Source organism: Bos indicus, chromosome 18 (assembly GCF_029378745.1).
Source record: "Bos indicus isolate NIAB-ARS_2022 breed Sahiwal x Tharparkar chromosome 18, NIAB-ARS_B.indTharparkar_mat_pri_1.0, whole genome shotgun sequence".
NCBI classification, from domain to species: domain Eukaryota; kingdom Metazoa; phylum Chordata; class Mammalia; order Artiodactyla; family Bovidae; genus Bos; species Bos indicus.
The window spans coordinates 34,931,254-34,957,788 of record NC_091777.1 but is presented as its reverse complement, the minus strand read 5'-3'; the positions used below and the strand labels follow the sequence as shown (position 1 = coordinate 34,957,788).

Sequence of the window (26,535 nt, the reverse complement as noted above, 5' to 3'; positions counted from 1 at the left end):
TCATGGCTGCAGTCACTGCCCACAGTGATTTTAGAGCCCAAGAAAATAAAGTCTGTTACTGTTTCCATTGTTTCCACATCTATTTGCCATGAAGTGATGGGACCAGATGCCATGATCTTAGTTTTTTGAATGTTGAATTTTAAGCCAGCTTTTTCACTCTCCTCTTTCACCATCATCAAGAGGCTATTTAGTTCCTCTTCCTTTTCTGCCATTAGGGTGGTGTCACCTGCATATCTGAGGTTATTGCTATTTCTCCCTGCAATCTGGATTCCAGTTTGTGGTTCATCCAGCCCGGCATTTCACATGATGTATTCTGTATATCGGAGAAGGCAATGGCAACCCACTCCAGTACTCTTGCCTGGAAAATCCCATGGATGGAGGAGCCTGGTAGGCTGCAGTCCATGGGGTCGCTAAGAGTCGGGCATGACTGAGCGACTTCACTTTCACTTTTCACTTTCATGCATTGGAGAAGGAAATGGCAACCCACTCCAGTATTCTTGCCTGGAGAATCCCAGGGACGGAGGAGCCTGGTAGGCTGCCGTCTATGGGGTCGCACAGAGTTGGACACAACTGAAGCGACTTAGCAGCATTCTGCATATAGGTTAAATAAGCAGGGTGACAGTATACAGCCTTTTCATACTCCTTTCCCAATTTTGAACCAGTCCATTGTTCCATGAGAACCATTTGAACATTTGACAGTATCTGGAGACAGTTTTTGGTTGTCACCCCTGGGGTCTCCCTTCCTGCGACAGTTGGAGTAAGTGTTGGTATCTAGAGGGTAGAGGCCTGCAATGCTGCTAGACGTCTGCAGTGCACAGGACCATCCCTGCAGCAAGCGATCTAGCCCACAGTGTCAGTACTGCTGAGTTCATGAAAACCTTGAGTGCAGGGTAGGCATAGTGTGGGCGTCAGAATTTTGAAACGATGAACCAAGGATGTGAACCACTAGCAGAGACCAAAAGCTACAGGAAGTCAGAGGGAGAGATAAGACTGGTTTGGCAGAAGAAAGAGCCAGAGAAAGCTTTAGTGGAGACTGACTCAAATTAGAGTTAGAAGAATGACTTTGATAAGTGAAAGTACAGAAAAAGAATGTTTTTGGTTGAGTCCAGCAAAGTTAAAACCATCTCGTTTTTAGGTGGAGTGAGAAACTCTGGCCTTGGTCCATTACACAGTGGTGATTCTCTAAGTCCATCAGTCCTTCTGCCTTTGTTAGCTGGGATTCTGTAAGGAACTTGCCCTCGTCATCCATTTGATTACCCTGAAATACAGTTTATATAGGAAAGGCAGGGTACATGCTTGATTTTTTTCCCTTTACTTACCGGTATTCCTAATAACAAGCTGATGCTTTAGCAACTTCCACAGTTGAACAGTGGGTTCTTTCTCCTTGTAATGTCCATACAAACTTGTGATATGGTGTTAGTTTTTCAGTCATGTCTGACTCTTTGCAGCCCCATGGGCTGTAGCCTGCCAGGCTCCTCTGTCCTTGGTATTCTCCAGGCAAGAATACTGGAGTGGGTTTGCTGTTCCCTCTTCCAGGGGATCTTCCTCACCCAGGGATCTAACCTGGGTCTCCTGCATTGCAGGCAGATTCTCTACTGTCTGAGCCACCAGGGAACTTGTGAATTTTTATGTATTTAATATATTTCAATATTTTGTGGTCATCTAAAAAGACTTTATTTTGAAATAAATTTTGAAATAATTTCAGTATTACATAAGGATTGCAAGAGTATAAAATCATACATACTCTCACCTAGATTCTCCAAATGTTAAATTTTTACCACATTTTTGCTTTATTCTTTCTATTTCCCTCTGTTTATATGTATATATATACACGTGTGTATCTGTGTATTTTTATAATATTTTAAATCTTTTGAGGATATGTTGCAGACTTGATGCCTCTTTGTCCTTAAATACTTCAGAATCCTCAAAGACAAGATCACTTTTTATGTAACCTCAGTACAACAATGGAAGTCAGGGAGTTAACCCTGATACAATTGCTAACCTGTACACCTGAGTTGTGTTCCCTGATTGTCTCAAAACTGATCTTTATGGTACAAGAATGTCCTGGATTGATGTTGTGTTCACTCATCACGTCTCTTCCATCTCCTTGAGTGTGGGGTATCAGCCTTTGCGTTTCATGACATTGACATTTTGCCAGAATACAGGCTAGTTGTTTTGTAGAAGGTCCCTCAGTTTGGGTTTGTCTGATGTTGTCTGCTGTTTCGATTTGGGTTGTTTTGTGGTATTGTCAGAAATACCACAGAAATGATGATGCATTCTTTTCAGCGCATCACCTCAGAGGCAAATGATACCGATTTGTTCCATTCCCAATGATCTTAACTTTGTTAAAGTGGTGTGTGCCACACTTCTCTGCTGTGAAGTTGTTTTTCTTCTATGTCATTAGTAACTATTTTTGTAGGGGAGATACTTTTAGACTGTAAATATCCTATAACTTCTCCAGCTTTCACTCAGTATTTTTAATGTCCACTGATGATTCTTGCTTGAACCAAGTATTATTTATGACAATTGCCAGTGATGGAAATTTTATGAATCCATCATTCCTTCTGTATTTTTTAGCGGCATTTTCAATCTTAAGGAAGAGTTTTCCCGTCTTCCCTGTTTGTTTACATCAGTGTAGACTCATGAGTTCATATGTTATCGGTGGGTTTTAATACTTAGCTATCATTATTTATTTTGATCAGATTGTCCTGGGTTTGGCCAATGAAAGCCCCTCTGAACTGGCTCTAGTGCCCTTTAGACATGTTCACTTCACTCTCTTATACAAGGTTTAAAGACTCATCTCAAACTCTTCTACCTCAGCTCCAAGGAACCCTGGTTCCTTTCAGTGAAAAAGAATGGTATTTAGAAACCAAGATTTAGGTGTTATTTTAATGAAATAAATAAATTAATGAATAAATATTTTGATGCTTATATCGTCCTCTTGGCCGTTGGGAGCCCCTTCAAGTTGACTTGTATCCTTAGTCCCAGTAGTCTTTAGTCCTTGCTTTCTGACATGCTCATCTTGTGTAAGTCCTGTTGCAGGCCTGGAATCAGTCATTTCTCCAAGAAGTTTCCATTCCTGTTAGTGGGAAATAATATTCAGAACCTCGTTCTGGACACTTGAGGTGCTTATCATTATTGAGTTATTGTTTCTAGCCCTTTTCAATGGATACAGCTATTTTTTAAAAGAAATAATTTCATATTAATATTTTCTATTGCGATTTAAGGGGTTTACTTAACTACTTTGATTTTTATACTTTCATTTCTTTTTCTCTTATGCTTAAGTTTTTAACTCCTAAAAATTACAAGTAGAATTACCATATGATCCAGCAGTTCCCCTGGAGAAGGGAATGGCAAACCACTTCAGTATTCTTGCCTTGAGGGCAGGAGGAGAAGGAGGCAACCGAAGATGAGATGGTCAGATGGCATCGCTAACTCAATAGACATGAGTTTGAGCAAACTCCTGGAGGTAGCGAAGGACAGGGAAGCCTGATGTGCTGCAGTCCATGGGGTTGCAAAGAGTTGGACACGACTGAGCAACTGAACAACAGCCGGCAGTTCTACTCCTGAGTAGAACTCAAAAGAATTGAAAGCAGGGACTCAAACAGGATGTTTCTACAGCCGCATTCATAGCAGTGTTATTCACAATAGCCAAAAGATAAAAGCAACTCAAGTGTCCATCAACAGAGGAATGGATAAACAGAGTGTGGTATACACATATGATGGAATATTGTTTGTCCTTCACAAGGAAATTCTGACAAATGTTGCAACCTGGACACATTTCCCCACCGGAGTCAGCTTGATGAAGACTGGATCACGTGTGAGTTCTGCTGGACCTTCCGCATAGTCGTGACAAGGGCTACTGTTTATTGTACTTTACGCTCACTATGTGCTGGGTGTGTGGCTAGTGTCTTACAGTGTTTAATCCTCACAGAGGCCCAGAGAAGAGAAGCAGGATGCCCAGGGCACAGAGCTATTTTTAGTAAGTGGCAGAGCTGAAGTTAGAACTCAGGATCATGAGACCCCAGAGCCCCAACTCTGTAATTACTATGCTGAGTGACTGTTGCCTACGGCTGGCGATGCCATTAGTTGCATCAGGGAGGGAGTTTCATGTTCACATTTGTGGGTGACTGGGGACATTTAGGTGCAGCCTGCATCCGGGGCTTAGATGGGAGCTCAGACTAGAGAAGCAGATGTGGGAGAGGGAGTCAGGGTCAGGAAAATCTGTTGGGTTCACACGTCTGGTGAGAAAGCAGCAGAGGGAACTGCCCCGGGGAGCGATGGGAAGGAAGGAGCAGAAGCCAAGGGCGGATGGGAGGGTGATCAGCGGCGGCAAGTGCTGTGAGGGGTTCAGGGACTGGGTTTTACCACAGCTCTGCCAGAGACTTGCTGATCCTGGTTGGGTTGTTTAATATTGCTCCCTCATTTTCCTTCGGAGAAGGCAATGGCAACCCACTCCAGTACTCTTGCCTGGAAAATCCCATGGATGGAGGGGCCTGGAAGGCTGCAGTCCATGGGGTCGGTAGGAGTCGGACACAACTGAGCGACTTTACTTCACTTTTCACTTTCATGCATTGGAGAAGGAAATAGCAACCCACTCCAGTGTTCTTGCCTGGAGAATCCCAGGGGCGGGGGAGCCTGGTGGGCTGCCGTCTATGGGGTCGCACAGAGTCGGACACGACTTAGCAGCAGCAGCTTAGCAGCAGTTTCCTTATCAATAGGGTGGGGCTTAGAAATGATGTTCCTCTTGGCGTGATGAAGACATCCTGCAATTACATAATGGTGATGGGTGCATGACACTGAATGTGCTAAAAACCACTGAATTCTAGGTACACTTGAAGTGGATGATTTTTATGATGCGAGTGAATTACATCCCAATGAAAAACAAACAAACCAACCATGTTCCTCCCATGATCAGGTGCAGGTTAAGTAAAGGGAGAGAATCTTGTGACACCGCCCAGCATAGCATTTGACCTGTGGTAGAAAGACTCAGCAAATCTTGAATCTTTTAAAAATTTTATGTGTTTATTATTTATTTATTTTTGTCTGCGCTAGTCCCTGTTGCTGCACGAATTCCTGGTCTAGTTGCAGCGAGCAGGGGCTACTCTCTTAGTTGCGGTGCTTGGTCTTCTCACTGCGGTGACTCCTTTCTCTCTTTTTCTTTTTTTGCAGTGGTTTCTCTTGTTGCAGAACGCAGGCTATAGGCACATGGGCTCAGCAGTTGCAGACTGAGGACTCTAGAGTTCGTGGGCTTCAGCAGTTGTGGCACACAGACTTAGTCGCCCTGCGGCATGTGGGATCTTCCTGGACAATGATCGAATTGGTGGTGTCTCCTGCATTGGCAGGCAGATTCTTCTTCTTCATTTTTTAAACCTTTTTATTTATTTTTTTAAATTTATTTATTTTTTAATTGGTGGAAAATTGCTTTTCAATTTTGTGTGGGTTTCTGGCAGGCAGATTCTTAACCACTGGACCATCAGGGAAGACCCAGCAAATGTTGGATTTTTAGGAGGGCCACAGGGTCACACATTCTGGAGGGTACTGCCGGTGTTGGGGACACCAGTGCTGAATTTGTAATCCAGTGCCTGGATTTGTGTGCTAAGGTGCAGGGGGTGGGTACCCGAATGTAAGTCCCTGAATATATGCACAAGGCCATGGGGTGTGGCCACTTAAGGAGGCTTCTCTCCTTTGGGACCCTTCCTCAGCTGGATGCTGCTGCTGCAGTGCTGGGGGCTGTTAGGACTCTGCTGGGCTTTTCCAGGTGGACTTCTTCCTGGCCTCTTAGAATATGCAATTCTCTGTTGTTCAGTTGCTCAGTTATGTCCGACTCTTTGTGATCCCCATGAACTGCAGCCTGCAGTTCTCGGTCTGCAGGCTTCGCGGTCTATGGGGATTCACCATACAAGAATACTGGAATGGGTTGCCATGTCTTCCTCCAGGGGATCTTCCCAACCCAGGAATCGAACCCAGGTCTCCCACATTGAAGGCAGATTCTTTATCGTCTGAGCCACCAGGGAAGCCCATGCTGAAGCCTAGCATGCAAGATTTTAAGCATGACCTTACTAGCATGGGAAATGAGTGAATGTCCAATGGTTAGCACATTCTTCAATACTACCCTTCTTGGGAACTGGGATGCGGGTTGACCTTTTCCAGTCCTGTGGCCACTGCTGGGTCTTCCAGATTTGCTGACATATTGAGTGCAACACTTTGATAGCATCATCTTTTAGGGTTTTGAACAGCTCTACTGGAATTTCACTGCATCCACTGGCTTTATTGGCAGCAGTGCTTCCTAAGGCCCACTTGACTTCATACTCCAGAAGGTCTGGTTCTGGGTGACTGACCACACCATCATGGTTATCTGGTTCATTAAGATCTTTTTTGTACAGTTCTTGCATGTATTCTTTCCATCTTTTCTTGATCTCTTCAACATCTACTGGTCTCTTTCGTTTCTGTCTTTTATTGTGCTCAGCTTTGGGTCAAGTGTTTCCTTGACATTTCCAGTTTTCCTGAAGCCGTCTCTGGTCTTTCCCTTTGGTGGTTTTCCTGTTTTTATGCATTGCTCACTGAAGGCCTTCTTGTCCCTCCTTGCTGTTCTTTGGAACTGCGCTTAGTTGGGTGGACCTTTCCCTTTCTCCCTCGCCTTTTGCTTCCCTTCTTTCTTCAGCTATTTGTAAAGCCTCCTCAGATAACCACTTTGCCTTCTTGCTTTTCTGTTTTGGGGGGATGGTTTTGTTCAAAATCTCATGTACAATATTATGGACCTCTGTCCATAGTTCTTCAGGCACACCATTTACATCTCTGTTTTGGCCTCAATTAATCTTTAGCAAAAAATTGTTCATGGCCTCCTGCTTTCTCATTCACTGAGAAAAGCTGTCCTGTTCTTCACATCTGTTGAGGTGGTTTGTCAGAGATGTTGGGGTAGGAGGTGCCCAGGAATTAAAGCAAGGAGAGGAAGGAAAAGTGGGGGGGAAGGTTTTGCTTTTTTGAATCACGTTGGTGATGTGACACTGCTTCCCGGGATTTCAGCTTCACCCATGAAGCTAGGACACCAGAAAGGAAGGGGGCAGAGAAAGCCCAGACGCCAGCAGCATCTAAACATCTTCAGATGTGTATGGTTTGAAGGGCTTGTTTCCTGTGTTCTCTACATGCACATCGTTTTCGCTCCATTACTGATTTACATGGTCTGAAAACGCAGCTTTGGGGGCAGGGTGGCTTTTGCAGTAAAATGTTGTGGGCATTCTTTTGGCAGGAAAGATGCTGACCGTCCTGTGGTTTTCTGAAATCATGTGCAATTATATCATCAACCACATAAGGTTTTCTAGACTTTTTTTTTTTTTTAAATCAAGGAAATGTTTTTGCACTTCATCGGATAATATTGTTTGCATGCTCTCAGTCACTGAATGTCCCCATAGAAGCCTGTTTTATTTTTATTTTTTTAATGTATCTGTTTATTTGGCTGTACTGGGTCTTAGTTGCAACATGTGAGATCTTTAGTTTTGGCATGTGGAGTCTTAGTTGTGGCATGTAGGATCTAGTTCCCTGACCAGGGATTGAACCTGGGCCCCCTGCATTGGGAGCACGGAGTCTTAGCCACTGGACCACCAGGGAAGCCCCAGAAGCCTGTTTTAATTGGTCTGAAACTGATAAACTGTGGCCAGCCATTGCCAACAAATAACGTGTGGGTTTAGTATGTGTGCCCTAGAGCTCACACTGTTTTAAGTATAATAATTTATGGTAAAGGTAAGAGCCTTGCCAGAAAAAGAAATGGAAATGCAGTCTGCTGAGTTTGGCTCTTAACTTACATATGGGTTTAGGATTCCAAAATAGCAAACTTATTTACACAGTAGAACCCAGCTTGAACAACAGGTCAGAGTACTGGCTGGAGTCGGCCTTGTGACATGGGCCAGCCTCAGGCCAACCAACAGACAGCTTTCTGGAGCAGCAGCAGCCTGAACCCTTCTGTCCTCTGAAAACAAAGCCCTCGGAGGTTCGAAGCAAGCACAGCCTGCAGCGCCCCTGGTAGAGCTGGCCTCCCAGTCCCTGCTTTTCTTCTGACTGCCTTGAGCCCTCAGCAGCCTCCCCACTTTTGTCTTCGTCTCTCCCTTTCTTCTCAACAGTCAGAAACTTATTTGCCTTGGCCCCCTTGGCTCCCTTGCTTAACTACTGCCCAATTCGTGTTCCCTGTCAGGCTGGGTGCCTTTAGCTCCTGGGGGCGTCCCTGCCTTTCCCAAGCAGGTAGTTTCCTTTTAATTTCTGCATCTCTCAGGTCTGTAGCTTGGACATTGTTTAGCTGGAGAAAAATAATGGAACCAGAGATCATGGGAAAAAAGCATTGATTGCAGGTTAAATAATTTACACCTGTAATGAGCTCCTTTCTTTCGGAACCAAAATGTGTTTGCTTGTGGCTCTATTGTCTCAGGGGAAGGAGGGTTATCTTTTAACTCATGGGATGGATGACCTCCCTTGAGTGGAGCAACTCAGGGATTATTTTTCTTAGAAAAATTGAGATGTTGCTGTCATTAGATCCGTTTGAGTAATCGAGCTGTGTGTTTTGTCAGAGACTCTCATGACTCTGGCTCTTGGTGTCTCCTACTGTGTTCCTTGAAGAGAAACTATGCACAGATGCCTTTTCCCGTGGCCTAGGGTGTAGGGAGGTTCTGGACCCTGGATATGTCCACCATTAGGCCTCTGGGGGAGAAGAATGAGGTATGTGGAGAAACCAGCTCTGGGCCCTGGGACAGAGCTTCTGGGTACTGCTGGCTTCATGGGGAGGCATGAGTATCAGAGATGACAAACGGGGCTTCCCTGGTGGTCCAGTGGCTAAGACTCTGAACTCCCACGCAGGGGGTGCAGGTTCAGTCCCTGGGCAGGGAACAACTACCGCCTGTATGCCGAAACTAAAGCCTGGCACAGCCAAATAAATATTTAAAAAAGAGAGAGAGATGACAAACGGACCGCGCCCAGCATGAGGCCTGAGAACATCCTCATTACAGTATTGATGCTGCCTAAATGCAAGCCATTGCTTTCTGAAGCACTGCTACTGCACAGCTAGCTTGTTGAGACCCTTTGCATACCGTGCCGCATGGCTCCTGACCTGAGAGCTTGCTTATGCTTTAGGGTGATCTGTCGTTTGGCCTGCTATGGAGCAGCTTAAATTCCCTGGTCTCCAGACTCAGAAAGATGGAAGGGAAAGACCTGCTGTGCCCTTTCTGCAGTTCTGGTCTCAGGGACCCCATCTGAGCATCCGCTGAGAGTGGTTAGAATGGAACTGCTTCTTGAAGTGCGGTGGCATTTTAACAACTTACCTGTTGGATCTCTGTGACTAAATGCCAAACGTGCTCATCTTTCAGATATTTTTTTCAGTACTGGTGGGAAGTTGTTGTTGTTATTTAGTCATGAAGTTATGTCTGACACTTTTGCTACCCCATGGACTGTAACCCATCAGGCTTCTCTGTCCATGGGATTTTCCAGGCAAGAATACTGGAGTGGGTTGCCATTCCCTTCTCCAGGGGATCTTCCCAATCCAGGGATTGAACCCACATCTGCACTGCAGGCTGATTCTTTACCACTGAGCCACCTGGGTAGCCCCACGGGTGGGAAGAGAGATATTTTAATTTTGAACGTGCCAGAGTTGATTAGAGCTTGGTCTGATTCTGAAGGTACTTTGAACCCTGCTCGTGTGTGTGTGTGTGTGTGTGTGTGTGTGTGTGTGTGTATCAGTTAACAGGTCCTTGGTTGTTGCTACCCTGATGAGTAAATGAGCTTCTGTGTTTTACTCTGTGCATTTAATTAATATAATTGGAGGATAATTACTTTACAATATTGTGATGATTTTTGCCATACATCAACATGAATCAGTGACAGGCATGCATGTGCCCCCTTCATTCTGAAGCCCCCTCGCACCACCCTCACCACCCTGTCCCTCTAGGTAGAGTACTCTGTGCATTTAAATTGTGTGTGACCTGACAAAGCTGGATACTGACCAGCACTCCCTTTTTGTGTTTCCCCAATTCATTTCCCTCTAAACACTGCTCTGTAGTGTTAATAGGCATCCTGAGAAATAAAAACATTTTTTGTTCAGGTCATGCAGTCCACGTGTCAGATGAAGTTAAACAGGTTTTTGACTGTGAGGCTTTTTAGAAAGGTTAACATGCCCATGTGTTCTGAGGACCCCAAGACCAGGAGGGATGTCATTATGATGGAAACAGCATGGAGCTTAGCTGAGAAAACCCAAGGCTGGGTGGCTGTGGGGGCCGCAGCCAAGCACCCTGTGTGAATTCAGGACTGCTGCTCTGTAACTGGAAGAGTCAGCCTGCAGGAGTTGTTTTCAAATTTAAAATAATTTTTTTTTTTTAAAAGCACAACAGAAATATGTTCCCAATGCATAAACCAGACTGATGATTTGCAAACTATGCTTCCTGGAGCGTTGGGCCAGGAGACTATTAACAGGTGTTCTGGGGAATTCCCTGGCAGTGTGGTTAGGACTCCACATTTCCACTGTTGAGGGCACGGGTTCCATTCCTGGTCAAAGAACTAAGATACCCTGGAACTAAGATCCCACAAACTACACAGCGTGGCCAAAAAATAAAAATAAAAACAGGTGTTCTGTTCTTTGAACAGAAGAGTTTAGGAACCACTAAAACAAAGGTACTTGGGTGAGGGGCTAGGTTCTGTGCCCACACTCTACCTCACCCCCAGCTAAGGAATCCAGTGTGGAAGCGAGGCACCACCAGACACAAGCATTCACTGACTCTGCTGCTCTCCAGGAAACCTTCTAGAGCCTTCTGCTGGTCCCCAAACTCTCGGTGATCCTCTGCCTTCCAAACCTCAACCCACACCCCCAACCCTTCCCCAAGCCCCTGGTACCTGGTTAGTTACCTGTCTGTGTATTTTGGGGTGTGGTGGCTGGGTTGGAACAGAGACTCTGAGCATGGCAAGCCCCCAGGTGCCACTGAGCTATCAGAGTCAGTGAAGAAGCCGTGTGACTGCATAGGAGCCACGCAGATTAACGTTGTTCTAGACATCTTCGAATGGAAAGTCATTTTTACACCTGGTGGTTTTTAAGACTCCTGAAAATTGTTTTTAAAAGCTGTGACTTTCGCTTATAGGTGTATTTTTAAATGAGCTCCATGAAATCCTTTGATAAACTGGTGATCATGGAAGGTTAGGATTTTGTCTAATCTTCTAAGATGCTTTCATAGATGCACAGGTACTGTTCGCTTAGGTGCTGGGGGGAGGGTCCTTGCCATCCCATTGGTGAGAGCGTATGTGTGTGCATGCTAAGTTGCTTCAGTCGTGTCTGACTCTTTGCGACCCTGTAGACGGTAGCCCGTCAGGCTCCTCTGTCATGAAGATTCTCCAGGCAAGAACACTGGAGTGGGTTGCTATGCCCTCCTCCAGTGGATCTTCCTGACCCAGGGATCATACCTGCATCTCTTTTGTCTCCAGCATTGGCAGGCGGGTTCTTTACCACTAGCGCCACCTGGGTAGCCCAGGCTGCCTTTTTCCTTTTTTTTTTTTTTTTAATGAAATGAGCAATATTATGTTGGTTTCAGGTGAACAAAGTATAAGATTCAGATGTATATATATATATATGTATATATACATACATGTACACATATATATACATAAGCATATGTTAGGCCTTGGAAATGATGAACTTTTCTGATAAAGAAATGGGACTGATGTGGATTTTGGAGGATGACTTTCATTTTCCATTCAAGTGTATAATATAATTTTAAAATATTCATGACTAGTTTCAAAACAAATAAATCATTCTTAGAAGTCACTAAAACGTAACTCATAATAAATATGGATGTTTCCCCAATGTGTTTACACATAAAATTATTTGATTTTTAAAATAAAACCACACATACTCATTGTAGAAATTTTGGAAAGTAACAGAAGCCTAAATTTAAAAAAAAATCCACAATCCTGCCACATAGATGGATCTCTGAAATTCCAAATGTTTTATACTTTTCTTTGTTTTGAAAAAATTTAAGTAATATAGTCAATATCTTTACCTTAACAGTCTGTTATGAATTAATTTGTAGGGAATTCCTTGGAGGTTCAGGGATTAGGACTCTGAGCTTCCAGTTCAGGGGCCTGGGTGCTATCCCTGGTCAGGGAACTAAGATCCTAAAGCTGTACAGCCAAAAAAAAAAAAAAAAAAAATCTGTAAAACCATTTGAATCTGGTATCTTCAAGAGTGAGTGGTGTAGTAATATATCTATCCTGCAAAAATTTTCATTGTAGTAAATACCCAAGACCTGTTGTGCAGATTTAACTCTATGCCAAGGTGCCCTTTTTAGTCATTATGAGCTCGAATATGCCATAGTAACAAACAAACCTAAAATCTCCATGGCTTAGGACAAGGGAGGTTTCCTTCTCCCCCGCGTCATGCGCTCATCTCAGGTCAGTGGGAAGCTGGCTGCCCATCAGCCTCACTCAGAGCCCACCCCCACCAGAAACACTGCTGGCCAGCTGGAGGAGGAGCACCATGAAGTTGCTCTCAGTTCCTGAAGGAGCCAGAGACAAGTATCTCGTCCACCCACCTTTCTTTGCCCAAACTCGAAGCAGAGCCAGGTTTTGAGAGGCTTGAGACTCATGATTTTGGAGACCCACTCTTAAGGAAAAAGATTTAGAATTAACAATATAAAACTAGATACAATAGTATTTAAGAATGAGAAGCACACAAATTTACAAGTTTTAGAAGTATTTTCCTTCTGTTTTTATTTTGGCCTCCACTAAGATATGGAGAAGGCAATGGCACCCCACTCCAGTACTCTTGCCTGGGAAATCCCATGGATGGAGGAGCCTGGTAGGCTGCAGTCCATGGGGTCGCTAAGATTCGGGCACAACTGAGCGACTTCACTTGCACTTTTCACTTTCATGCATTGGAGAAGGAGATGGCAACCCACTCCAGTGTTCTTGCCGGGAGAATCCCAGGGACGGGGGAGCCTGGTGGGCTGCCGTCTATGGGGTCACACAGAGTCGGACACGACTGAAGTGACTCAGCAGCCACTAAGATAGATGGTATTTAAATGTTAGTATGATCAGTTAATTTTGAAAAAGTTCACAAAAATTGACCTGAAGTTTAGGAGGACATCAGAGCAACCTGGGGCTTCCCAGGTGGCACTAGTGGTAAAGAATTCACCTGCCAATGCAGGAGATGCAAGAGACACGGGTTCGATCCCTGGGTTGGGAAGATCCCCTGGAGAACCCACTTCAGTATTCTTGCCTGGAGGATCCCATGGACAGAGAGCCTGGCATGTTATAGCCCATGGGGTGGCAAAGAGTTGGATACGACTGAGGGACATAGCACACACCGGCCAGTTCAGGTTTTAGTTTGCCCACTCCCTTGTGTCGGGTGATGTCATTACACAATCAATATGCTCTTATCCTGCATACATCAACTTATTGATGGGTGTGTGTAGGAGGCTGTCATCGGAACATTTGTCTCTTCAGGCTGTTGCTGTGCGTTGGAGGCAACTTTGTGTGCCATTTTATTTGGGACTGTCAGACTTTGTTGGAGAAGGCGATGGCACCCCACTCCAGTACTCTTGCCTGGAAAATCCCATTGACGGAGGAGCCTGGTGGGCTGCAGTCCATGGGGTCTGGAAGAGTCAGATGCGACTGAGCGACTTCCCTTTCACTTTTCACTTTCATGCATTGGAGAAGGAAATGGCAACCCACTCCAGTGTTCTTGCCTGGAGAATCTCAGGGACGGAGGAGCCTGGTGGGCTGCCGTCTATGGGGTCACACAGTCGGACACCACTGAAATGACTTAGCAGCAGCAGCAGTCAGACTTTGTCAATTCAAGATTTGTCAGATACTTTATGATGTGATCTGATACACTGGCTACATAAATTATATTAATCTCCCACACATAGCTATTTTCCCTTTATAGTACTGCTGCAGGTTTCTGCCCTATGAATCCTGGAATTCTCATAAGTTCTATTTCATGTGATTCCCACCAAAATGGGAGGAAAGGTACAGTGTGTTTATAATTGGATGCTGTGTATTATGGGGTATATCCCTGTTGGGAAATAACTTCCATTTAGGCACCAATGAAAAGAGAATTGTCCACTGACAACTGTTTCACGCATTTGATGATCTGAAGAATTCTCCTGCTAAAAAATTCTAGCTTCTGGCCCCTTATGATTCAAACCCTTTCTTCCTTCACCACTCAGACACTTCTAGTTTGGCATGGAAGGGCCAAACTAGAAGTTGATCTTGTGAATTTTAAGGCCTGTTTCTTCATCATGATGTCAGATCAGCGCATATCTGGAAGCCATTCCTACAGAGGGAAGACTACAGTGGCTGTACGTGGAAGCAACCGCTAGACGCAAATTCAGTCTCTTTCACTCAGCTTCCAATTAACCGACTCCCCAGAATGCCCACTGTTACTCCATCACCACTGGCAAAAGGCATTGTAATGGATAGGAAGTTGAGGCGCAAGGTTCATCATCCTGAAGATAAATTCGCCCTGGGAGACTCAGCCCCAGTCTCCAACCCTTCCGTGAGCCCGGAAGTCAGAGAACGGGCTGTACTATGAACCATACTGTTGTTAGCGCAGTGCTCCAGAAGGGTCCTGATGGTTTTCACTCCCACCAGTAGTAACAGGGGGTTATGAATTTTTAAAAAGTTTTGTGTCATCTTGATCAGCCAGCTGTTTGCCCCCCATCCATGGTTTTTGATGTTGCCAGTCATAATTAGCCATAGTTGAGGAAATTTGACAGCCTTTTTTGTTTTTTAATTTATTTTAATTGGAGGCCAATTACTTTACAATATATTGATGGTTTTTTGCCATACATCAACATGAATTGGCCATTGCCATATATGTGCCCCTCCCTCCTGAACCTGAACCCCGTCCCCATCCCATCCCTTCAGGTTGTTACAGAGCACTGACAAGCTTTTAATATCAGTACCTTTCAAGCATGCAAATATTTACTCCTGAGCAGTTGGTAGGTGCTACACAGAACGGACTCTCTTCAAGGGTGCACCTGTGGTCTCCCGGTGAGCAACTGCAATGGCTCTTCCTTATTTACATCTTTCTGAACATCTCTGTACAGTTTTACATGTATCTTTGTCTACTGCAGAATTGTTATAAGTTGAATTACTTTTGATTCTGTAGGTGCTTCGCAGTTGTTGGCTTCCAGTATAACTTTGAGCCCCTGTTTTCTTTCTTTTTAGCCATGCCACACAGCATATGGGATCTTAGTTCCCCAACCAGGAATCGAACCCATGCCTCTTGCAGTGGAAGTGTGGAGTCCTAATCACTGGACTACCTGAGTCTCTGTTTTCTTATTGGCTATTAGATAGGTTTTACTTCAACAATGATTGTTAGATTTGACTGTGCTGGAGGAAATTTGACATTTGTTGTACCAAAAGGCAGGCAAAAAAAAAAGTATTCTCCTTACTAAAATTTATGGTCAGTTCATTTATGAGAAAGGGGGCAAGAATATACAATAGAGAAAAGACAGTCTCTTCAATAAGTGGTGCTGGGAAAACTGGACAGCTTTGTGTAAAAGAATGAAAATAGAACATTCTCTAACACCATATACAAAAATTTTAAAATTGGATTGAAGACCTGAGTGTAAGACAATAAAACTCCTAGAAGAAAACATAGGCAGAACACTCTTTGACACATGTGGGATCTAAAAATATAACACAAATGAACTTATCAATGTATAAGACAGGAACAGACTTATAGACATAGAGAATAGGCTTGTGGCTGCCAAGGGGGAGAGGGGATGGGAGAGGTATGGATTGGGAGTGTGGGATTAGCAGATACAAACTATTATATATAGAATGGATAAACGATAAGGTCCCACATGCCTGCTACTGCCACTGCTTAGTCCCTTCAGTCCGGCTCTGTCGACCCTGTGGACTGTAGCCCGCCCTGCTCCTTTGTCCGTGGGGATTCTCCAGGCAAGAGTACTCGAATGGGTTGCCATGCCCTCTTCCAGGGCATCTTCCCAACTCAGGGATCAAACCCCAGTCTTCTGCATTGCAGGCGGAGTCTTTACCATCTGAGCCACCAGAGAAGCCCCAACATGCCAAGGAGCAACTAAGCCCCAGCACCGCAAGAAAAGATTGACAAGTCGCAACTGAGACCCAACACAGCCAAATTTTTTAAAACAGTGTACAGTTTATGTTAGAGTATTACAAACCACCTAAACACCTATCAGTGGGTATTAATGTATGTCTATAGTTGTGTATATGTGTGTATTTATGTCTAACTCTTGTGATACTGTGATTTGGAATAATGAAATATGTATTTGGTCTTCATTCCATTTCTGGCACAGAGCTTAAAACTCATGGTATTTCCTAAGTGATAAGAGGTGTTTGGTATCTATATTTTTTATATTTACAACAAATCTCAGCCACACCTGGGTTTGTGTTAAATGAGATGATTTTTGGAAAGCTCCTAAGGATGGGGGCTGATTGCCAAGGGATAAGAGAGTTGGAACTTTTAACCTTACCTGCCGACTTCTGGAAAGGGAAGGGAACTCCAGATTAAACTCTATAAAAACTCTTGAACAGGATTGATCTTCCACGTTGGTGAGCCAAAGCACATCCAAGTGCTGGGGGTGGGTGCACTTCAAATTCCAGGGAGACAGAGGTTCCTGTAATTGAGACCCTTCTGGACTTTGCCTTGTGTATCTCTTTATCTGACTCTTCAATTGTATCCTTTAATAACTTTATAATAAACTAAAGTGAACTTTGTAGTAAATCTAGAACCTTCTCATAGAGGCCTTCCATGGTCACTCTGCCTAAAATTTCCAACATCCTTGTCCTAGTTACATTTCATCTTCCTTCCCTGCTTTGATTTTTCTCCTTTGTACTTATCACTGTCTAATATGCTACATTTTAAAATTTAATTAAAACTCTTCATTAGCATATGAGCTAAAGAACAGGGAATTTTGTCTGTTCTGTGCACTCCTGTGTTGAATGGCCTATCTGATTTGCATATTCTTGAAACCATTTTTATTTTAATATGTAAGAATGTAGGTGTTACCTTCCCACACAAATATGGTTGAAGTTAGCATACCAGAAACATTTGTAACTCATCAGTAGAGTGTATTATTTCTTGCCTAAGATTACTAGATCCAATTACAGGGGTTAAAAAAAAATTTTTTTTCTGGAGTTTCCCTTATATAAACTATTTCTTTGTGAATTGATTGCAAGTCAGGCATGTAATTCAGATGGAGAATTAAAGTGTCTGGTTCTGTAGAGAGTTAGGAGAGCCATTAGGAGAAGCAGAAAGTGTGTGCTTAAAAGGCCCGTAATTGTAATGTGTTGACTATGAAGAAAGCTGAGTGCCAAAGAATTGATGCTTTTGAACTGTGGTGTTGGAGAAGACTCTTGAGAGTCCCTTGGACTGCAAGGAGATCCAACCAGTCCATCCTAAAGGAGATCAGTCCTGGGTGTTCTTTGGAAGGACTGAATCTAAAGCTGAAACTCCAATACTTTGGCCACCTCATGCGAAGATTTGACTCATTGGAAAAGACTCTGATGCTGGAAGGGATTAGGGGCAGGAGGAGAAGGGGACGACAGAGGATAAGATGGCTGGATGGCATCACCAACTTGATGGACATGAGTTTGGGTGAACACCGGGAGTACGGAGGCCTGGTGTGCTGCAATTCATGGGGTCGCAAGGAGTCGGACACGACTGAGTGACTTGAACTGAAATGAACTGAACTGACGTGGAAATATGGAAAGGCTACGTATTTTTAAAAAGGCATGGAAAAAAAGAGAGTCTCCCTTCCTTTCTTGTGGAGACTGATGAGTCTGTCAGGAATTGTTGGGGTGGGTTTGTAGAGGCTCCCTGAGCCCCCATTTACCTGCTTTGTGCAGATTCGTGTGCTTGGTGCCTTGGGAGTGAAGGGAGGTGGACTGGCCCCTGCCATCCGAGAGCTCAGGAGGCAGAGAGATGCGTAGTGGCAGGTATAAAAGATGGGATGCAACCGCAGACCAAGCTTTCCTGGGGAGGGTGGGATCAGTCATGTCTGGCGGGGAGAAGAAGTGACATCAGGGAGGGCAGGGGGAGGAGGTAAGCTGATCAAAGCATGAGTGGGACCCCTGGAGGAAAAGAAGGCCCCCAGAGTAGCCTGGGCCTTGTGTTCTCCCCACACTTCAGTCATCTGGGGATCTTGTCAAAAAGCAGATTCTGACTCCGGGGGTCAAGGAGGGGAGGCAGAGATTCTGCATTTTCATCTATAACAAGCTCCCTGGTGATGCTGATGTTGCTCGTCTTGAGGACAGACCTGGGACCACAGAGCTGCTGGCCCATTCTTCCTCTACCTCGGAGGTGGATGTCAGCCTGGAAGCTCTGGCATAGGTTTGACAGGTGCTAGGTGGTGAGGAGCTGGGTTACAGAAGTAGGGTACAGGCCAGGAGCCCAAGACTGGTCTGGTTTTAGGTGTAAGACCACCTGACTTTTCCTTGATCACAGGGCCATTAAACTCAGTCTCTGGGCCCCCTCCTGTTCCCAAAATCTTGCTTTAAAAGTTGACCTGTGATTTTCATTGACACCTATTTGCCTTCACGATCTCTGATCTCTTAGGACATATTGCTAGTGTTACTTTGGTCCTTCAGAAAGAAAGTGTTTCTAACGTTGGTAGATTTTAAATGTTTTTATAAGCTTCCCAGGCTGTCTCTTCATGATCAAATCCAATGATAAACTTAAAAAAAAAATTATTTATTTGGCTGCATCAGGTCTTAGCTGGGGCATGCAGGATCTTTGTGGCAACATACAAGATCTTTCGTTGCAGCATTTGGGCTCTCAAGTTGTGGCGCTCGGGCTTAGTTGCTGCAAGGTACGTGGGATCTTAGTTCCCCGACCAGGGGATGAGCTTGCATCCCCCACATTGCAAGGTAGAATCATTCATTCATGTAGTGGTGTGAGTCTTAGTTGTGGCACAGACGGTCTTAGTTGCATCATGTGGATTCTCATTCAGGCACCTCGACTCTCTAGTTGTGCTGCTCAGGCTTAATTGCTCTGCAGCAAATGGCATCTTAGTTCCCCAACCAAGGATTGAACCCTCGTCCCCAGCATTGCAAGGTGGATTCTTAACCGCTGGACCACCAGGGAAGTCCCTCCAATGATAAACATTTTATAAAGCATGGCCCATAAATTAATTGTAGTTGTTGTTCGGGCGCCAGGTCATGTCCAACTTTTTGTGACCCCGTGGACTACAGCATTCCAGTCCTCCCTGTCCCTCACTATCTCCCAGAGTTTGCTCAAACTCATGTCCATTGAGTTGGTGATGCTATACAACCATCTCATCCTCTGCCGCCGAATTCTCCTTTCATACCTAATGATTTAATTAGGTGGGCCTTATTTTTGGGTAGGACTTCTACATGGAGGGGTTATACAAGTCCTTCTAAAGCTGTCTCAGTCAGCCTCATAGTCAGACCTCACACAAGTCTCAGTCAGCCTGTGTGACATCAGCTGAACCAGAAGGGTAGTTGCAAATATCTTAACACGGACACCACCAGCATCCTGCCCTGTTAATGTTTGACATCACCCTGATAGAGACTGTAAGTGAGAAATGCGCATAGGTGGTGTCCACTTACTGGTGGCAGAGGCAGGACTAAAAACACTGTGAGCCTGCCCCTTTCTGCTTCCTCACGGGGGGCTGCACGCACCAGCCTGGTGTTGGCCTCCTGTGGGGCCGTGGTTGTTCACATGTGGAATTTGATCCTTTCATCAAGGCCCCTGTACCTATTCTTACTTACGAACTGGATCAGGTCACATTCCTCTCCGTGATACTGCCATCCCCAGGGGAAAGCCCCGTGGTTGTTGTGTGGTGGTGGCGGGTGAGTTTTATTAGAAGGCGGCAGGCACGTGTGTCCACAGATGTGTGCTAACCATACACGTACATGTGTGTTTGCAATTTTCTTCCCAGATCTTGGCCCTGATCGCATTCATCTGCATAGAGACCATCATGGAATGCTCCCCGTGTGAAGGCCTCTACTTTTTTGAGTTTGTGAGCTGCAGTGCGTTTGTGGTGACCGGAGTCTTGCTGATTCTGTTCAGTCTCAACCTTCACATGAGAATTCCCCAGATCAACTGGAACCTGACGGTGAGTAAAAGTCACGTTCTCTGACTAGGAAAGGATCGAGTGCTCCACGGCACCCAGGAAAATCAGAATCATTCCATGGCATGTTTGGTTCTGGTTCATTTTGATACATAAGTATTCCCTTGTAACGCAACTGTGAAATTTTAAATTTCCATCCTGGGTTGAATAACATGACTGCAGAATTAATGGGACCTTCACTAATGACAGAAACATAATGATTATTCTGACTTCTTTAAAGATGTCATTTCAATTTGGGGATCCTTTGAGATGATTGGTAATGTTAATACTTATAGAAAATGGGAAAGAGAGCATGGAATGAATACATTTGCATATTTTCACACTGGACCTGAAAGCCATTTGCAAAAGTACTGATTCAGGAAGAGCTGAAAATATGAATGAAATTGCCATTAACTTGTGAAACCTAGGAATATTATTACTATTAAATTCAAAGCAGCTGGGCGGTCCCAGAGGGTTTGCTGGGTTGATCAGCGAGTCTTAAGGAAATGTGTCCTTTGCTTTCCATGGTTTGGGGCTCTTAACTCTGACAGCCTTACTCTCTGATCCGCACGGGAAGCTCAAGGCTGGTCACTCCCAGGCCCCCTTTCCTGGACTTGTGTTACTTGTCCCTGCTTTGCCAAGCGGAAGAGTGAACTTAACAACACTTTGTTTTCTTGATATTTCTTTGCAAATAAGCACGTGCAGGAACTCAAAGAGAGCCAGTTCGGGAGACACGGGCAGGCCCTATCAGGGCCTTGGGTTTCGGGGGAGGGGCTCTGAGCCCGCTTGCGCTCACATGGGCTCCTCTGCTGCTGGCCAGCGCTGGTGCGCGCAGCACTGGAGAGCGTGGCCTGGAGCGCTGGAACCAGGAGGCGGCAGCCTGGCTGGCCACCTTGCCTGGTCGGGCCACTCCCATGGTGTTCCAGTGGGGAGCCAAGAGGTGACCTTCTTCCTGACAGAGTGCCGTCTGCGTCGTTCAGACCCTTTTAGGAAGAAAAATAAAAGGAGAACTGGGCTAGAAAAGTTGTCCATTGAAAAGTTGGTTTCATCCTGACATTGAAAAGGAAGAAATAAGCTCTAAAACCTCAAGATTTACTGGAGGCATTTCATCACAGTTTGTGGTGACAGGTTTTAGTGTCTCAGCTCTTTTTAAGATAAAGTCTATGTTAAAGAAAATGCTTCCAGTGTTGTGATCTAAATTGACTGTAATGAACAGGCAGTGCAAGAGTACCTCGCAGACCTCCCCCAAACAGCATGCAGGCTCCGTGGGGGCAAGGTCATCGTCATGGGGCAAGGTACATTGGAAACCCAGACCCCTAGAGTGTCTACTGCTGCTGCTGCTGCTAAGTCGCTTCAGTCATGTCTGACTCTGTGCTACCCCATAGACAGCAGCCCACCAGGCTCCCCCGTCCCTGGGATTCTCCAGGCAAGGAACACTGGAGTGGGTTGCCATTTCCTTCTCCAATGCGTGCAAGTGAAAAGTGAAAGTGAAGTCACTCAGTCGTGTCCGACTCTTAGCGACCCCATGGACTGCAGCCTACCAGGTTCCTCTGCCCATGGCATTTTCCAGGCAAGAGTACCGGAGTAGGTTGCCATTGCCTTCTTAGACACTCCGCTAGAGTGTCTAAGGCCAAAATAAATACCTTTGAGGGAGGCGCTGGGCTGGGCTGTGAATAAAACCACGCCAGAGATCCTGTTTGACAAAGAAGCAGCTACTAAGATGGTTAAGACCCAGGGGCTTTGAGTCAGGCCACCCTATCTGTATTCAAGTCCAAGGTGGCTCTTAAGAGCTGTATATGACTCTGGGCAAGTCACTTAGAGCCCCCAAGTGGAGATGATAGCGTTTTTCTTGCAGGGTTGTTTTAAGAATGAAATGAGACAAGTGTGTACAAAGGCTCCAAACCCGTGGGCGCTGCTGCCAGTATGAGAAATAGTAACTTTACTGTGAGTCAGAGGCCATTGGTGTCTGTCAGCCACGTCATTCCCCTGTAGACTTCACCAGCTTTGACTTCACACCCTGAATTCTGTCTTACCTACTTATTTGACAGCCATAAATTTGTTAGAAGACTTCATACCTCACTGTATTGTATAATATAGGCAGTTATAGCCATTTTCCTACAATAACTTCTGCTGCTGCTACTGCTAAGTCGCTTCAGTTGTGTCTAACTCTGTGCGACCCCATAGACGGCAGCCCACCAGGCTCCCCCGTCCCTGGGATTCTCCAGGCAAGAACACTGGAGTGGGTTGCCATTTCCTTCTCCAATGCATGAAAGTGAAAAGTGCAAGTGAAGTCACTCAGTCGTGTCCGACTCTTAGCGACCCCATGGACTGCAGCCTACCAGGCTCCTCTGTCCATGGGATTTTCCAGGCAAGAGTAGTGGAGTGGGGTGCCATTGCCTTCTCCGACAGTAACTTCTAAGGGAGTAGAATCTGCAAAAATACTGAATCACTCTGCTGTACACCTGAAACTAATATTGTAAATCAATCATACTTCCATTTTTTTTTTTTTTAAGAAAGAATCGCCAGGAATTCCTTGGCAGTCCACTGGGTAGGACTCTGCACTTTCACTGCTGTGGGCCCGGATTCAATCCCTGGTTGAGGAACTAAGATCCCATAAGCTGTGTGGTGTGGCCAAAATAATAAATAAAAAAATAAACAGTTAATTTTAAAAGGACCCCTGACCCCAGATCACCATAACAACAAAAAAGACTTCAGGTTCTAATTAATTCGTTCAGGCCTTTATCTCCAGAAATACCTATTTGGCAAGCTTTCTTAAATACTTAGTTTTTCTATTTTAATGGTGAGTCTTTCCACTGGTTGGTGACCACGTGTTTGGGGTTGTATCAAAATGTATCTTTTTTGCTGGAAAGTTAACATCCCTCTTTTCTTTAGGATGGTGTTGGCTAGGGCAGATGACTAGGTGGTGCCCCTGGCCTCCTCTCCCACCCTGTCCCTCCATCCTTTCATCCTTTTCCTACCACTGACCACCAGGGTCTCCCACTCCCCTTAGCTGGCAGTCAGAGCCCTCCAGCCCTGGAAGCTCAGTCAAACTTTGTAGAGGAGGGAGGTCTGCACATGTCTGCTCTACTTTCCTACTTCCTGATCTCTCTTTTCTCAGCTTTTATTGTCAAATACAGCATATTCAGAGAAATCTGTAGAAGTCAAAGTACAGTTTAGTGAAGAATGATAAAGACTACATAGCCAGACCCCTGGGTCAAGAGTTCGGACAGTGTCAACACCCTACAAGCCTCCCACGTGTCTCTTCCAAACATGGGGACTACTTTTTCCCTCCACCATCCACTCCCCCGACGCTCCGTCCTTGAAAATCCTCTGGTCGGGATCACTGGGGGATCACTGTGCTCCTGGATCCTCTGCTTACTTCCCAGTCCCGCCGCCCCCAGCAATGGTTTCAGCCCTGGAGTACGCCCTCAGTCTCTCTCGTGGCCTACTCTCTCCTCTTGCCTCTGATGATACCACGGTCTCTTTTTCTTCTTCCTCTTTGTGTTCCTTCTTCGATGGCCTTTGTGGCCTCTGCTGTCCTCAGGTCAGGACAGGTGTTTCCTGACCTGAGAACCCAGGCTGGGTGCTGTGGTGAGTTGAGAGCAGTCTGGAGTCACCCAGAGGAGCCACCTGCAGAGTCCTGAGGCTTTGCTGTGACTCATTGTGTGGTGTTTTCGGACACCACTTTTGACACCAAATATATAGTTGTTTTTTTTCCCCCCTACACCAAATCTGTGTAGTTTTTCCACACTGAGTGATTCTGTAAGACCAACTGTGCTGTGCTTAGTCGCTCAGTTGTGTCTGACTCTTTCGACCCCATGGACAGTAGCCCACCAGGCTCCTCTGTCCATGGGGGTTCTCTTGGGTATTCAGCAATTCAGTTTAGTTCTGACACTAACTCCTGGAGTTCATGCAGACCGCACAGGTTAAAGGGCAACTGAGGGCACTCAGGAAATGTTGAGGAATCTGGGACAAAGACCAAATATATATTTTTCATTATGGCAAACTCATCTTTTCTAGAACTCAACTTCCTCAAGGCCCTTTATTAGAGGTGTCTTGGATCCTAATTAGGTTAGGACTCAGTGAGACACTGGGAGTTGTATGGTTGGCACAGTAGGCTCTCTATAGATGGTAGCTGCCCCTGAAACCATAATTCATGGGGCTCCAAAGGGGGTTCACTGGTAGCTCAGAAGGTAAAGAATCTGCCTGCAGTGCAGGAGACGTGGGTTCGATCCCTGGGTTGAGAAGATCCCCTGGAGAAGGAAATGGCAACCCACTCCAGTATTATTGGCTGGAGAATCCCATGGACAGAGGAGACTGGTGGGCTACAGTCCATGGGATCGCAGGAGTTGGACACAACTTAGTGACTAAACCATTCCACAGAGGAGTTCCCGTCCTTTATGTCCAAAGTGATAGATAAGAAGTGATTTATTAGAACAGGATGCTTGTGAGGCTTATAAGCAGCTGAGTGAGAGGGCTACAGTTTTATAATCAAAGAAAAAGGAGAGGGGAAAAAGACCACTTCTTTTTCCTCATTTTTTTTTTTTTTTTTTTAGTAGATGTCATGCCTCCATCATCAGCTCCTCCTCCAGGTTGAGTGAGGGAGTTTTTTTGTCCCTACCTAATTAAGCCAAGATGGTCATGGCACTGTGGAAATGTTATTTCAGGTCTCAGTACAATGAGGGTCTTTACTTTGAAATGTCACCTTTCCATAACTTACAGGGGTCTCCCATATTTTTTTTTACTTACAATCCCTTAGTGGGATCAGCTGTTTAATGACCTACCCTGTCCCTTTCCTCTGTCTCTATCACTCTGTCATCAGCACTATGGTCAATCTCATGGTACTGGGGCCGTCAAGGCACAGTATGGGCTGAATGGCTGTAAACCTCCTCTCTCATTCCTGTGTAGATCTGACTTCAGCCAGTCACAGAGCCCTATGGTTATTAAGCAGTGGTGGTGAACACCTGTCTGGGGCCAGGCTTTGGGAACTGAAAGCAAGCACAGGGTAGATGCTAGCTGCTCTTCTATGTGCTGTGTGGGATGCAGTTTTGTGTGAGGTCTGGGAGAACACAGTGGATTCCTCAGGGGAGGGGGCCTGGAGCAGGTCAATTGGGGAAGTTCAGAGGAAATGCCAGATTCCAGTTGAGCCTCAAGGGATGAATAGGCGCTTGCTGGGCAGAGTATGGAGGGGTGGGGCGCATTGTAGGGTGGCCCACTCTCTGGGACTCAGGGCCCTGTGGGGCTGGGTACGTGATGGAAATGGGCAAGTGAGGAGAGGGGCCGGCGGTCCGTGAGACCCAGAGGTTGCTCTCCTACTGAGTCCCAGCCAGTTGTGTTACTTCACGGGACTTTCAAGAACAACTTTTCAGGAGCAGCTGAAAGTTGGATTTTTTTTTTTTTTTTTTTTAATTTTTGGTTGCACTGAGTCTTTGTGGCAGTGTGAGGACTTTCTCTAGTTGTGGTACAGGCTCAGCAGTTGTGGTGCATGGAGCTTAGTTGCCCCACAGCATATGGGATGTTAGTTCCTACACCAAGGATTGAACCCAAATCCCCTGCATTGGGAGATGGCTTGTTAACCACTGGACCACCAGGGAAGTCCCTGGACTTTTTTCTTTTAAAGAAGTTTCTTATTTATATGAAATGTCCAGGATAGGCAAATCCTTAAAGACAGAAAACTAATTGGTAGTTGTCTAGGATTAAGGGAAGGGATGAAGAATTAACTGCTAATGAGTATGAGGTTTGTTTTGGAAGTGCTAAAAATGTTCTAAAATTAAATTGTGGTGAATTATATCTCAATAAAGCTGTTATTAAAATCATATGTGATAGCAGCTGTGCAGGGGTAACCACTTAATACAGGGGTGTAATACTCTAGAATTCCCTAGACTGGTCTTTCACAGGTAGATGTATGTTGTGATATGTGAACGCCAAAAAATGGAACCATTAAAGTCAAGCTTTCCCATTTGAACTATCTTGAGTGTCTTCCATGTTAAATATAACTGTATCATTAGTTTTAATGACTGCATACTGTTCCAATTGGAAATACCATTTTACTTAACAAGTCTTTGATTCTTAAGTATTTTATCTTCAGTTTTTTGCTATTTTAAATAACATGATGAACATCCTTATGCTTAGGCCTTTTTGCAACTAGTATGCTATTTAAGATGATTTTAAAAGTATGCTATTTAAGAGGATTTCCAAATGTGGAATTCATAGACAAATAACATGCACGTCTTCAGAGGAGACTGGGCATGTTCAGGGTGGTATAGCTGTAGACACATGAACCTCTTCAAATCTCAGCATTTTATCATAAAATATTTCCTCCTATTTCTGAGTAGCCTTTGGTTTAGAAACTATAGTTGTCTTTATTCCTGCAGCTCCTTACCCAGAGTTGGGTGTAACTGAACACGTCCAGGTTTAACTTTGTGAAACATTTGTCCTGGCTTCACGC

General features: G+C 45.0%; 1 protein-coding gene and 1 non-coding gene across 4 annotated transcripts in view; one reads left to right on the top strand and one right to left on the bottom strand.

Annotated features, from left to right (window-relative positions):
- CMTM4 (CKLF like MARVEL transmembrane domain containing 4) overlaps positions 1-26,535 on the top strand; it is an 80,030-nt gene that overhangs the window by 42,745 nt on the left and 10,750 nt on the right. For 2 of the 3 annotated variants that reach the window (XM_019979410.2, XM_070770710.1), the window contains exon 2: positions 19,917-20,093. In XM_019979410.2, coding sequence (XP_019834969.2) covers positions 19,917-20,093 — 177 coding nt within the window. Of the gene's footprint in view, positions 1-16,018; positions 16,193-19,916; positions 20,094-26,535 lie in introns of all 3 variants that reach the window. The other variant, XM_070770709.1, reaches the window with a different exon arrangement.
- Positions 7,536-7,608, bottom strand: TRNAG-CCC (transfer RNA glycine (anticodon CCC)). Its single transcript has one exon. It is a non-coding gene; the product is annotated as a tRNA-Gly (tRNA).